We start from the raw sequence: 15,000 nt of genomic DNA, 5'->3' as shown, positions 1-15,000 counted from the left end.
TTAGAAGCAAATTACATTTGGACTCGCTGATGATAGCCTCGACATTGGCTCCTGGGGATATGACGATAAACTCTCGTATTCCGTACCTGTCACCAGAGATAGAAACAAGTGTGTTGACTTGACTTGGTTATCTACATCTTCACTTTTGAGGAACAAAGTAAAAAGTAAATTGACATTTTGCAACCCAATAATAAAATACAGATCGTGAGATTTCTCTCCAGATGATTGGCATGCTTTCTCTGGGGGTAACAATGGACAAAAAAAAAATCAAAACAGGTTGGCTTAGACAAAAAAAAATGCGATGGAATTTATGCTCAAACGTGACAATTTACTATCAGCGAGCCAGACTTAAAAAACCTTGCTTTCTACAGAACAAATGTGGTTCATTCAATGCAGGCACTTTTGAAAAAAGAGCCAAAAAAATATTATTAGCGATGAAAGGTTATTCCGAGTTCGGAGTTTGTGTGACGTGTGTGCAACCGTACGCCCTACGCAGCACAATGTGCAGGCATCATTATTTTGGTTTCCACAAACATGGATTGTGCCGACATTTTGCCCCCACTAGCTTAGCTACATGGAATGAGAAGATACTTTGCCCCTCTATCTTAGCATCGTTGTAGGCACACGGCTGAAAGTGGAGTGTCGTATCTACGATGCCTATGATGCGCTTGGCTCGCTGAATTCCGGTTTCCAGTTTTTTGGCATTCTGCTTTTTACATCGCGTCGTCGCTAACTTTAGAGGGTTTTAAAAGTAACAAGATCATTTTTAAAATGTGAGTAGTAGAAAGTACAGATGTGTTTAAAAAGTAAGGAGTAAAAGTAAAAAGTTGCCACAAAAGTAAATACTCAAGTACAGAAACCTGAAAATCTAGTTAAGTAACAGTAGCGAAGTACAAGTTTAATGTTGGAACAAACATGAGAAAGTTCAAAAAGTTAAAATTTAAGTTGTGGTCAATCAATGTGTGTCATACAAAGACCGATTTTACTTTACATGATGTTTTAATCTTGACAGTATTCTTTTGTCAAATATTCCTTGATAATAGGATACAACAGATGCAGAAACTCACCATCTGACCAAGCAGTGAGCTCGAGGAGGGAAGTCATTACTAGTGGACAAAAGGTCCTGCATTGCGAAGGGAAAGGTAGCTGTAAACAAACAAAAAGTATCCTTTATGCTTTTTTCATTATGAAAGAATTATCCAATGTTATTAATAGATCTAAAATGTGGTCCAGTTTATTATTGTCTACCAAAGATGAGTGTTGCAGACAAAGGTGTGTCATTTTGCAGGCCCATGCATTTTAGGCTGGTGAGGATAGAGTACTGAGTATCTTTACCACGACAAAAATTTAATGGAAAGCCACAAAAAAAATGGATGAAACCTGATTAAAAATGTAATTGTCTATTGTCGTATGAGAGCGGCCTCATATGCGAAGAGAGATGTCTCAAAATTATTTGCCCGTTTTTATCAAGTCCACAAATATATTTGCGATTCACACGTTTTTCAAATCCACAAATACATCCGCGATTTACAAGTTTTTCCAAATCCACAAATTTGCATGTTTTTTCAAATTCACAAATATTTCCGCGATTTACATGTGTTTTTTTTGTTTGTTTTATGTTGTGTGTGCATTTATGACTTTTCATTTGTAAATATTCAATTTTGCTTGTGAATTGTTGGAGGTGCGTTTGTAGATCACCGGGCATGCGCATATTTTTGTGTGTGTGACAAACGTAACGCAGTTTCAAGTTAAAGAAAAAAAAAATTATATCACGTGGGAAGTCCTCCGATCCAGGAGGCAGCAGTGTTTCTGAGAGAGAGAAGGGAGAGAGAGAGAAAGAGGGAGAGAGACTGTTATTTAAACACTAATAATAAGCTGTTTTTTGTATCTTGCTGACAGATGAGGAAGGTGATTTCTTTATGTTTTACTGACTAATGACGGGGCTACTGGTTGTCCACCTTGTTCAGCCGGACCATAGACTTGGATTCCTATAAAAATGACTTCCAGTCAAGTCATCAACAGAGACAGAAACACTGCCACCTAGCGGATGGAGGGAGGGCCTCCCTACATGGTTGAATCTTAAAACTGAGTTATGCTTGTCTCAAAAATAAATGCACGTGCCCGCTGATCCACAAATGCACTTTCAACAATTCACGAGCAAAATTGAATATTTACAAATGATCAGTCATGAAAAATGCATACACAACATTAAAAAACGTGTAAATCGCGGATATGAATTTGAAAAACACGTGGAAATAATGTGGATTTGAAAAACTTGGCGGATATATTTGTGGCGGATATATTTGTGGATTCGAAAAAATGTAAATTGTGGATTTGAAAAACGTGTAAATCGCTGATATATTTGTGGATTTGAAAACCCTGTAAATCGAGGATATATTTGTGTATTGAAAAACGTGAATCGCAGATATACAGTGGGTAAGGAAAGTATTCAAAGCCCCTTAAATCTTTCATCCATCCATCCATCCATTTTCTGAGCCGCTTCTCCTCACTAGGGTTGCAGGCGTGCTGGAGCCTATCCCAGCTGTAATCGGGCAGGAGGCGGGGTGCACCCTGAACTGGTTGCCAGCCAATCGCAGGGCACATAGGAACAAACAACCATTCGCACTCACAGTCATGCCTACGGGCAATTTAGAGTCTCCAATTCATGCATGTTTTTGGGATGTGGGAGGAAACCGGAGTGCCCGGAGAAAACCCACGCAGGCACGGGGAGAACATGCAACTCCACACAGGCGGGGCCGGGGATTGAACCCGGGTCCTCAGAACTGTGAGGCTGACGCTATAACCAGTCAGCCACAGTGCCGCCCCTTAAATCTTTCACTCTGTTATATTATATATATCTGTCAGCCATTTACAAAAATCATTTAAGTTTCGTTTTTTTCCCCTCAATGTACACACCGCACCCTATATTGACAGAAAAAAATATTAATTGTTGATTTTTTGCAGATTTATTATAAAAGAAAAACTGAAATATCACACAGCCATAAGTATTTAGACAAAAAAATAAAAAATAAAATTTCTGCTGCACTTCAGGTTCCTAAGAGCACAGTGGCCTCCATAATCCTGAAATGGAAGACATCTAGGACGATCATAACCCTACCGAGAGCTGGCCGTCCGGCCAAACTGAGCAATTGGGGGAGAAGAACCTTGGTGAGAGAGGTAAAGAAGAACCCAAATATCACTGTGGCTGAGCTCCAGAGATGCAGTCGACAAAAAAATGAACTTAAATGATTTTAGCAAATGGCTGCAATATAACAAAGTGAAAAATTTAAGGGGGTCTGAATACTTTCCATACACACACACACACACACACACACATGTTCCAGGGGTTCAGAGACTGCAGATGGGATGAGAGGGCTGTTTATGTCTTTAATCATTTGTTTTGCGAAGTACTTTGTGTTGCTTTTAAATTATGAAATGTTCTGTATAAATAAAGGTTTGATCGTAGAGTGGAAAATGAGTTTTCCCTTGAGCGATTACAATCAGCATTGTCAATTATACAAAATTAAAGAACAATATAGTAAATGGGGATTTGAGTTGAGATACTGACTGGTATTTGAGAAACACAAGAGACCATACCTTCCTCCACTTCATGATTTGCATTGTTCTCATGCTCTTGCACCAATGCGTAGTGGGTTATGGAGAATTTAAAATCCACAAAATTAATCTCCTGAGATCTCTCCTCCCAAGTTCCACTTGTATAGTCACCCTGTGCAAACAAAGAAGGACCACTGTCAAACAGAAGACTCAATAACAGTTGTTTAGCTCAACATTTGAAATCAATTTACCAGTTGTTTGGCTGACTTCCCGGTAGAGTTTCCAATTAGCTTCCATTCATTTAATACTTCCTCAACCCTGGACACAAACCTTCAAGTTGTGAAAACAAGGTTTCATGTCAACACAAATGATTAGTTGGACATAAATGTCACATTGACATGAGCAAAGATCAGAGTTCAGAATATCTTCAGTAAAAAAACACAAACTCAAGTGCGTCCAAAACACGGACCCCCGACCACATCACACCCATCCTCCACAAACTCCACTATAGAGCACTAGCTGCAGAGAGTTTTGCCTAAGTCTATGAAAATTTGGGGGCACGTGTGGCACCCTGTGACCTAGAAAAAAGTCAGCAGAAGCCATTTGCTAAAATGAACAGGAATTGAGTTATGATTTTTGGAAGGTGCAATTTTGGCATATTTTTGCCATTCACTTGGGTCATACTTTTACGAACTTATCCTAGAGCATTCATCCGATTGACTTAAAACTTGGTCTATACCATCAAGACCTGGAACATTGAAGGAAACATACAGAACCTTTCCAAAAAAGTAGAATATCATGGAAGTTTATTTATTTCCATAATTCCATTCAAAAAGTTAAACTTTGATAGATTATAGATTCAGGGCCCACATTTTAAACAATTTCAAGTATTTGTTTATTGTTACATAATTTGGGTTTCCAGTTCATAAAACCCACAAAATCAGGAATTCAAAAAAATTTTAATACTCTGAAGAAATCATTTACTGCTCAGTTTTTGCAAAAAACATTTTAAAAAAAATATATTATATATATGCCTCGATGGGCCGTGGCACTGAGGCAATCAGCCTGTGGCATTGCCTGAGAGTTATGGAAGCCCAGATTTCCTTGATGCTTGCTGTCAGTTCTCTGTTTTCGGGTCTGGTGCGCCTCATTTTCCTCTCGATAATACCCCATTTAGTCTCAATGGGGTTTAGAGTTGGATGGCCAGTCAAGCACTATGATGGCATGGGCATCAAACCAGGTTTTGGTGCTTCTGGCGGCATGGGCAGGGGCCAGGTCCTGCTGGAAGATGAAATCTGCATCTCCATACAGATCCTCAGCAGAAGGAATCATAAAGTCTTCTAAAACATTCTGGTAGACTGTTGCGGTGACCTTGGATTTAAGAAAGAAGAGTTTACCACCATCTGTACTGGACATTGCACCCCAAATCATGACCGACTGAGGATATTTCACACTGGACCTCAAGCAGTTTGGGTTCTGTTCTTCACTTGTCTCCCTCCAAACCCTTGGACCTTGATTCCCGAATGAAAGGCACACTTTACTTTCATTGTAAAAGAGTCCTGCTTCTCCTTGGCTCAGCTGAGACACTTCCTATGTGGGCTCAGGTTCAGAAGTGGCTTGACCCGAGGAACCAGATAGTTGTAGTCATTAATGTACAAACAGCACCCCATAATGACAGAAAAAACATTTTACTGTTGAAATTTTTGCACATTTATTTAAAAAGAAAAACTGAAATATCACATCTGCCTCACAGTTCTGAGGACCTGGGTTCAAATCCCGGCCCCGCCTGTGTGGAGTATGCATGTTCTCCCCGTGCCCCGTGTTAGATTACTTCTGACGTCACCCGGACCACATATTTTGTGTAACGCGTTACAAACGCATTACTGGCATCACTGACAGTAAATGAACAGGTCATTTCATCCACCTTGTGATCGATTGGTGATAGGTTATCGTTTTTTTAAACTTGCTGATCAGCCCCAAAAATCCCGATCGTGTAAAGCCTACTTGTGCTATGAGGGTGGATTTAGAAAGTATTGACAATGTATATAGCTGGGGGTTCCTTTTCTAATTAATTGAAACCCAAATATGCACTATCCTGTACTTTTAGTAGACCACAAACTGGATTTACGTCGTGTGGAACAGAATTTAGGCAGGCTGGTCGAGCTCCCGAATGTTTGGGCGGTCGGGTCCGCACGGGGAACAGGTGGATTTGGGGGGAAAAAAAGAAGAGCAGGAAAAAAAAAAAAAAAAAAAAAAAAAGTTCCCAGGCAGGGCTGCCGGAGCCCGTATGTCACTTTTCGCAAGACGTTCGGAGTGGACTAGTGCTGCCCAGCTTCCTTCCCAACGGAGTTAGCCCAGGCACCCAAAAGGGGTAGCTGGGAGCACTGGCAGGATGCCCTGTGGTGGGGAAGGGTCCGATGTGTCCTCGTCACAGAGGTGGGGCTTTCCTGGCTGAGCCAGTCTTCGGCAAGTTGGTTAAATGAGTGCCAGCTCTCAACAAAGGTGGCTCCATGGCCAGCGGCCAAGGGGGTGGTTCCCCCCACCCCCACCCCCTCTTAATGTTACTTTTCCACCCTAGGATTATTTTGTGGTTTAAAACCAGTGGTATAAAATATTAATTATTGGATTTAAGATAACGAGACCATTTTCCATCCTCTTTCATCCCTGTAACAAAAGTTTCAATTGTATGTGTTTATTAATATGCAAACTAATATTTGCAATGTGGCATTTGTCTTGTGTGGGGTGAAATATCTCATCCGGTTCAGTTGAAAAACAGATTTGACATCCATCCATCCATCCATCCATTTTCTACCGCTTATCCGGGTCGGGTCGCGGGAGAAGTAGCTTTAGCAGGGACGCCCAGACTTCCCTCTCCCCAGCCACTTCATCCAGCTCTTCCGGGGGGATACCGAGGCGTTCCCAGGCCAGCCGAAGGACGTAGTCTCTCCAGCGTGTCCTGGGTCGTCCCCGGGGTCTCCTCCCGGTGGGACGTGCCCAGAACACCTCACCGGTGAGGCATCCGGGAGGCATCCGAATCAGATGCCCTAGCCACCTCATCTGGCTCCTCTCGATGTGGAGGCGCAGCGGCTCTACTATGAGATCCTCCCGGATGACCGAGCTTCTCACCCTCTCTCTAACAGACACCCTGCGGAAGAAACTCATTTTGGCCGCTTGTATCCGGGATCTTGTTCTTTCGGTCACGACCCACAGCTCGTGACCATAGGTGAGGGTAGGAACGTAGATCGACCGGTAAATTGAGAGCTTCGCCTTTCGGCTTAGCTCCTTCTTTACCACAACGGACCGATACGAAGTCGGCATCACTGCAGAAGCTGCACCGATCCGCCAGTCGATCTCCCGTTCCATTCTTCCCTCACTCGTGAACAAGACCCCAAGATACTTGAACTCCTCCAATTGGGGCAGAATCTCATCCCCGACCTGGAGAGTGCGGTGCTGATTCTCATCCCAGCCGCTTCACACTCTGCTGTGAACTGCTCCAGTGAGAGTTGGAGGTCACGGCTTGATGAAGCCAACAGAACCACATCATCAGCAAAAAGCAGAGATGCAATACTGAGGCCACCGAACCGGAACCCCTCTACGCCACGGCTGCGCCAAGAAATTCTGTCCATTAAAGTTATGAACAGAATCGGCGACAAAGGGCAGCCTTGGCGGAGTCCTTCTCCAAGTCCACAAAACACATGTAGACTGGTTGGGCGAACTCCCATGCACCCTCGAGGACCCTGCCAAGGGACTAGAGCTGGTCCACTGTTCCACGGCCAGGACAAAGACCACACTGCTTCTCCTGAATCTGAGATTCGACTTCCCGACGGACCCTCCTCTCCAGCACCCCTGAATAGACCTTACCGGGGAGGTTGAGGAGTGTGATCCACCTGTAATTGGAACACAACCTCCGGTCCCCCTTCTTAAAAAGGGGGACCACCACCCCAGTCTGCCAATCCAGAGGCACTGTCCCCGATGTCCACGCGATGTTGCAGAGGCGTGTCAACCAGGACAGCCCCAAAACAACCAGAGCCTTTAGGAACTCCGGGCGAATCTCATCCACCCCCGGGGCCCTGCCATCGAGGAGCTTTTTAACTACCTCGGTGACCTCAAACCCAGAGATAGGAGAGTCTGCCTCAGAGAACCCACACTCTGCTTCCTCATGGGAAGGCGTGTCGGTGGAATTGAGGGGGTCTTCGAAGTAATCTCCCCACCGACTCACAACGTCCCGAGTCGAGGTCAGCAGCACCCCATCCCCACTATACACAGTGTTGTGGTCCACTGCTTTCCTCTCCTGAGACGCCGGATGGTGGACCAGAATTTCCTCAAAGCAGTTCGGAAGTCTTTCTCCATGGCCTCACCGAGTTTTTGCTTCAGCGACCACCAGAGCTGTTTTCCACTTGGCCAGCCGGTACCCATCAGCTGCCTCAGGAGTCCCACAGGCCAAAAAGGCCTGATAGGACTCCTTCTTCAGTTTGACGGTATCCCTCACCGTTTGTGTCCACCAACGGGTTCAGGGATTGCCGCCACGACAGGCACCGACCACCTTACGGCCACAGCTCCGTTCGGTCGCCTTAGCAATGGAAGCGCGGAACACGGACCACTCGGACTTGATGTCCCCCGCCTCCCCCGGAACATGAGCAAAGTTCTGTCGGAGGTGGGAGTTGAAACTCCTTCTGACAGGGGATTCTGCCAGACGTTCCCAGTAGACCCTCACAATACGTTTGGGGTTGCCACGTCGGACCGGCATCTTCCCCCACCATCGAAGCCAACTCACCACCACGTGGTGATCAGTTGACAGGTCCACCCCTCTCTTCACCCGAGGGTCCAAGACATGCGGCCGCAAGTCCGATGACACGACCACAAAGTCGATCGTCGAACTCCGACCTAGGGTATCCTGGTGCCAAGTGCACGTGTGGACACCCTTATGCTTGAACATGGTGTTCGTTATGGACAATCTGTTACAAGTACAGAAGTCCAATAACAGAACACCGCTCGGGTTCTGATCGGGGGGGGCGTTCCTCCCAATCACGCCCTTCCAGGTCTCACTGTCATTGCCCACGTGAGCATTGAAGTCCCCCAGCAGAACGATGGAGTCCCCAGCGGGAGCGCTCTCCAGGACTCCAAAAAGGGTGGGTACTCTGAACTGCTGTTTGGTGCATAGGCATAAACAACAGTCAGGACCCGTCCCCCCACCCGAAGGCGGAGGGAGGCTCCCCTCTTGTCCACCGAGGTGAACACCGAGGTGTATTGCCCCCCGAGACGGGGGGCAATAAGTATACCCACACCTGCTCGGCGCCTCTCACCGTGGGCAACTCCAGAGTGGAAGAGAGTCCAACCCCTCTCGAGAGGACTGGTACCAGAGCCCAAGCTGTGTGTGGAGGCGAGTCCGACTATATCGAGTCGGAACTTCTCGACCTCACACACCAGTTCGGGCCCCTTCCCTGCCAGAGAGGTGACATTCCACGTCCCTAGAGCCAGCTTCTGTCGCCGGGGATTGGATCACCAAGGTCCGCGCCTTCGGCCACCGACCAGCTCACACTGCACCCGACCCCTATGGCCCCTCCCACAGCTGGTGAGCCCATGGGAAGGGGGAACCACGTTACCCTTTCGGGCTGTGCCATGGGTGCAGGCCCGGCCACCAGGCGCTGCCTTCAAGCCCCACCTCCAGGCCTTGCTCCAGTGGGGAAAAGCGTCCGGGCAAGGGAAAACGAAGCCCATTGTTTGTCGTCATCATTATGGGTCTTTGAGCCGTGCTTTGTCTGGTCCTTCACCTTGGACCTGTTTGTCATGGGTGACCCTGCCAGGGGCATAAAGCCAATTTAGCTCCTAGGATCACTGGGACACGCAAACCCCTCCACCACGACAAGGTGACGGCTCAAGGAGGGGACATCAGATTTGACATCAGACATTCAAATTTGAAGAAATAAAATCAATAGTGGCACTATTGTGATGGTAACACTAAGACGTTCACGCAAAGTTCTTAATATTATATAACATTAAAGTCCAGTGAAGATTGTGATTTGTTCCTCCGGAGTTGCAGTAGCTTTCCGCCGCCCCCAAACAGCAGGTTCCTCACCTACTGGGTCATCAAGCCAGTGTCCCAAAAAATGAGAAGTCTTTGTTGGTGGGACTCTTCAGGCTGGCTGTGGGTAAAAGTGAATTAACTTAAGTGTTCGAGTGAGAAACCAGGTGTCCGTGTCTCAGCTTTGATGAGTTACTTCAGACTGGCTGTACAAAGTTAAATCTGGCATCCCCCTGTCTCGGCAGGGGAGCAGAGAAAGCGATGCAGCTCAGTCTGGGGTTTGGGGGTCACGGTGCCATCAGGCGAGAGCATTACATTGGAGAGACCTGTAAATGCCTCTCCAGCAACGTTCACCATCCAATCTCACAGAACTGGAGAGGATCTGCAAGGAGGAATGGCAGAGGATTCCCAAATCCAGGTGTGAAAAAGACGCATGGCTGTATTAGCTCAAAAGGGTGTTTCTACAAAATACGGAGCAAAGCGCCTGAATACTTATGGCTGTGTGATATTTCTGTTTTTCTTTTTTAATAAATCTGCAAAAAATTCAACAATAAAAAAAATTTCTGTCAACCTGGGGAGCTGTGTGTACATTAAAGAGGGAAAAAAATAAAAAATATATTTTTACAAATGGCGGCACGGTAGGCGACTGGTTAGAGCGTCAGCCTCACAGTTCTGAGGACCAAGGTTCAATCCCCGGCCCCGCCTGTGTGGAGTTTGCATGTTCTCCCCGTGCCAGCGTGGGTTTTCTCCCACATCCACAAAACATGCATGAATTGGAGACTCGAAATGGCCCGTAGGTGTGAATGTGAGTGCGAATGGTTGTTTGTTTGTATGTGCCCTGCGAATGGCTGGCAACCAGTTCAGGGTGTATCCCGCCTCCTGCCCGATGATAGCTGGGATAGGCTCCAGAACGCCCGCGAGTGAGGAGAAGCGCCTCAGAAAATGGATGGATGGATTTTAACAAATGGCTGCAAAAAACAGTAAAAAATTTAAGGGGGTCTGCATACTTTCCGTACCCACTGTATATAGTCAATGAACTTTTTCTTCTTTTCCTTTCGACTTGTCCCGTGAGGGCTCGCCACAGCGTATCATCCTTTTCCATGTAAGCCCATCTCCTGCATCCTCCTCTCTGACACCAACTGCCCTCATGTCTTCCATCACGACATCCATCAACCTTCTCTTTGGTCTTCCTCTCATTCTCTTGCTTGGCAGCTCTTTCCTCATCAGCCTTCTACCAATATACTCACTCTCTCTCCTCTGGATGTATTTAAAGTCCTCCACCCTCGCTATCTCTTCTCCCTGTAGCCTCATTCTTCCCCCACCACTCCTCTCATTCATGCACATATATTCTGTTTTACCTCGGCTAATCTTCATTCCTCTCCTTTCCAGTGAATGCCTCCACCTTTCTAACTGTTCCTCCACCTGCTCCCTGCAGATCACAATGTCATCTGCAAACATCATTGTCCGCGGGGATTCCAGTCTTACCTCATCTGTCAGCCTATCCATCACCACTGCAAACAGGAAGGGGGTTAGGGCTGATCCCAGTCCCACTTCTACCTTAAACTCCTCTGTCACACCTACAGCACACCTCACCACTGTTGTGCTGTCCTCATAGAAGTCCTGTATTATTCTAACACACTTTTCTGTCACTCCAGACTTCCGCATGCAGTACCACAGTTCCTCTCTGGGTACTCTGTCATATGCTTTCTCTAGATCCACAAAGACTCCTCCTGACCTTCTCTGTACTTTTCCATCAACATCCTCAAGGCAAATAATGCATCTGTGGTACTTTTTCTAGGCATGAAACCATACTGTTGCTCGCAAATACTCACTTCTGTCCTGAGTCGAGCCTCCACTACTCTTTCTCATAACTGTGTGTGTCTCACCAAAGCTCGGCACATCACCCTTGTTCTTAAAAATGGGCACCAGCACACTTTTCCTCATGCATCTTCTCACCTGCTACAACCCTGTTGAACAAGCTGGTCAAAAACTCCACAGCCACCTCTCCTAGATGCTTCCATACCTCCACAGGAATGTCATCAGGACCAACTGCCTTTTCATTTTTCATCCTCTTTAATGCCTTTTCAAACTTCCCCCTTACAAATCATTGCCACTTCCTGGTCCACCACAATTGGCTCCTCTACTCTTCCTTCTCTCTCATTTTCCTCATTCTTCAACTCCTCAAAGTATTATTTCCATCTATCCAGCACAACACTGGCACCAGTCAACATATTTCCATCCCTATCCTTAATCACCCTAACCTGCTGCACATCCTTCCCATCTCTATCCCTCTCTCTGGCCCACCTGTATAGATCCTTTACTCCTTCTTTAGTGTCCAACCTGGCATTCAAGTCATCATATGCCTCTTGTTTGGCCTTTGCCACCTTTGCCCTATGTCGCATCTCAATGTATTCCTTTCGCCACTCCTCGGTCCTCTCAGTGTCCCACTTCTTCTTAGCTAACCTCTTTCCATGTATGATTTCTTGTACTTTGAGGTTCCACCACCAAGTTTCCTTCTCTCCTTTGCGGCCAGAAGATACACCAAGTACTCTACTGCCTGTCTCTCTGATCACCTTGGCTTTAGTGGTCCAGTCTTCTGGAAGCTCCTCCTGTCCACTGAGAGGCTGTTTCAGCTCTTCCCAAAAAGCTGCACAACACTCTTCCTTTTTCAGCTTCCACCACATGGTTCTCTGCTTTGCCTTTGTCTTCTTAATCTTCCTACCCACCACCAGAGTCATCTTCCACGCCACCATCCTATGCTGTCTAGCCACACTCTCCCCTTCCACTACCTTACAGTCAGTAACCTCCTTCAGATTACATCGTCTGCACAAAATGTAATCCTCTACCTCCGCTCTTGTAGGTCACCCTATGTTGCTGCCTCTTCTTGGAAAAAAAAAGTGTTCACTCCAGCCATTTCCATTCTTTTTGCAAAGTCTACCACCATCTGTCCCTCCAAGTTCCTTTCCTGGATGCCGTATTTACCCATTAGTTCTTCATCACACCCATTTCCTTCACCAACATGTCGATTACAATCTGCACCAATCACGACTCTCTCTCTGTCTGGGATGCTCAGAACTTTGTCCAGCTCTTCCAGAACATCTCTTTCATTTCTAGGTCACATCCCACCTGTGGGGCATAGTCGCTAATTACATTATACATGACAACCTCAATTTCAAGTTTCAGCCTCATCACTTGATCTGATACTCTTTTCACCTCCAAGACATTCTTAGCAAACTCTTCTTTTAAAATAACCTCTACTCCAATATAAACCCTACCCCTAAACCTCTAGCCATACTGTCTTTCCACCTGGTCTCCTGGACACAGAATATATCAACCTTGCTCCTAATCATCATGTCAACCAACTCCCGAGAATTTCCTGTCAAACTCACTGATCGGTCCCAAAAATACTGATCGTGTAAAAGCCTAATTTTATACAGCGCCGAGCACATCCATCTGAAACTTTGTCAGTAAAGTCTCAAGACGTTGATTATGCTTTGTAAAAAAACATTGTGACGTTTCAGTAGAGGGCGTGACTGTGGTGAATTTTGATGATTCGCTGTGACATCAAAAGCTGATGGAACTTGACTCCAGATGCTCATATCTTTTGAAAATTTCACACACTTGATGACAGTTCACATTTTCGGGCATCTATGGTTAAAAACAAACAAAAACAAATATTGTTTTTTTTTTCAAATTGAATATCTTAATAAATCCATCCATCCATTTTCTGAGCCGCTTCTTCTCACTTGGGTCACGGGTGTGCTGGAGCCTATCCCAGCTATCATCAGGCAGGAGGCGGGGTATACCCTGAACTGGTTGCCAGCCAATCGCAGGGCACATACAAACAAACAACCATTCGCACCCACATCCACACCTACAGGCAATTTAGAGTCTCCAATTCATGCATGTTTTTGGGATGTGGGAGGAAACCGGAGTGCACGGAGAAAACCAAAATCATAAATTAGAAACTGCATTTTATATTTAATTGAGTTGTCTTTGTCAGATGATCTGAAACATTTCAGTGTGATAAATATGCCTGGAAAAAAAAATCAAAAAGGGAACAAATATTGTTTTCATATTTTTATTTGTGTATGGTTTATACAGCCAATTCAAAGTGTAAATTAAAAAAAAATACAAAATCAGAGGCTCCTTGAGTTATAAGAATAATGTTTGGTTTTGAATGACATTGACAGAGATTAATTTAACATGTTTGTTTGTGTGGTAGTATATCCATCCATCCATTTTCTGAGCCGCTTCTCCTCACTAGGGTCGCGGGCGTGCTGGAGCCTATCCCAGCTATCATCGGGCAGGAGGCGGGGTACACCCTGAACTGGTTGCCAGCCAATCGCAGGGCACATACAAACAAACAACCATTCGCACCCACATCCACACCTACAGGCAATTTAGAGTCTCCAATTCATGCATGTTTTTGGGATGTGGGAGGAAACCGGAGTGCACGGAGAAAACCAAAATCATAAATTAGAAACTGCATTTTATATTTAATTGAGTTGTATTTGTCAGATGATCTGAAACATTTCAGTGTGATAAATATGCCTGGGAAAAAAAATCAAAAAGGGAACAAATTTTGTTTTCATATTTTTATTTGTGTACGGTTTATACAGCCAATTCAAAGTGTAAATTTAAAAAAATACAAAATCAGAGGCTCCTCGAGTTATAAGAATAATGTTTGGTTTTGAACGACATTGACAGAGATTAATTTAACATGTTTGTTTGTGTGGTAGTATATATTATCTAATTTAACTCCAAGACAATCTAATTATTACACACTGTTCAGAGTATGACGCGGACATTGTGAACCAGACTTACAAAATGGAGCAGTAATTTAGAATTAAATTAGATGCATCTTTTACTGGACCTCATATGACAGTGCAACTGGCTGGGAATATATTCTTAACCAAGCAAATAAAGTAATAACAAAACATACACGGGGAAAACACCAACAGATGTCAGCTCTTGATCAGACATGGTTGGACATGCAAAGTTAGTGACACTTAACATTAAGGAAGATATCTCTCTTGAGAGATCAAATGCAATCTCTGTAATCTGTATAAAATGCCACGAGAAACTCTGTGATGATCTGAACTGACACGAAGTGCGTATGTTTCAAGTAAACGTACAAGAGAAGCAAGGCAGTACGATACCTTTCCCACTCAGATGCTGTGGTGAAATCTGTGATCTCGAACACCTCTGTTTCGGACTGTAATAGACGAAAATAAATTGAACCACAGATGTTGACGTTATTTTCATTTAATGATTTGTGCCTATGTATCTTGACTCACGTCAGTGACAGCAGCCATTTTGACGTTAATCTTCTTCTTTCTTCGTTTTCTTCGTCTTCTTCGACGGAGAGAGAGAGCGAGAGAGAGACAACAGAAGCAGCAACCGCAGCTCGAGCGTTAGTT

General features: G+C 45.1%; 2 protein-coding genes across 6 annotated transcripts in view; one reads left to right on the top strand and one right to left on the bottom strand.

Annotated features, from left to right (window-relative positions):
• Positions 1-14,934, bottom strand: part of rab3gap1 (RAB3 GTPase activating protein subunit 1) — a 156,421-nt gene extending 141,487 nt beyond the window's left edge. For 2 of the 4 annotated variants that reach the window (XM_061692207.1, XM_061692210.1), the window contains exons 1-7: positions 14,878-14,934; positions 14,740-14,795; positions 3,807-3,885; positions 3,598-3,727; positions 1,774-1,809; positions 1,068-1,146; positions 1-86 (exon numbers count right to left, since the gene is read on the bottom strand). The exon at positions 1-86 is cut by the window's left edge and continues 34 nt beyond it. In XM_061692207.1, the coding sequence (XP_061548191.1) occupies positions 1-86; positions 1,068-1,146; positions 1,774-1,809; positions 3,598-3,727; positions 3,807-3,885; positions 14,740-14,795; positions 14,878-14,895 (484 nt within the window). In that variant the 5' untranslated portion in view covers positions 14,896-14,934. Of the gene's footprint in view, positions 87-1,067; positions 1,147-1,773; positions 1,810-3,597; positions 3,728-3,806; positions 3,886-14,739; positions 14,796-14,877 lie in introns of those variants that run through there. The other 2 variants (XM_061692208.1, XM_061692211.1) reach the window with 2 other exon arrangements.
• Positions 14,925-15,000, top strand: part of ubxn4 (UBX domain protein 4) — a 70,556-nt gene continuing 70,480 nt past the window's right edge. For both annotated transcript variants that reach the window (XM_061692213.1, XM_061692212.1), the window contains exon 1: positions 14,925-15,000. This exon is cut by the window's right edge and continues 115 nt beyond it. The gene's annotated coding sequence lies outside the window, so the exon portion shown is untranslated.

The sequence above is a fragment of the Phycodurus eques genome, chromosome 12 (assembly GCF_024500275.1).
Source record: "Phycodurus eques isolate BA_2022a chromosome 12, UOR_Pequ_1.1, whole genome shotgun sequence".
Lineage (NCBI taxonomy): Eukaryota > Metazoa > Chordata > Actinopteri > Syngnathiformes > Syngnathidae > Phycodurus > Phycodurus eques.
The sequence above is the reverse complement of the archived record's forward strand: the minus strand, read 5'-3'. Positions and strand labels throughout refer to the sequence as shown.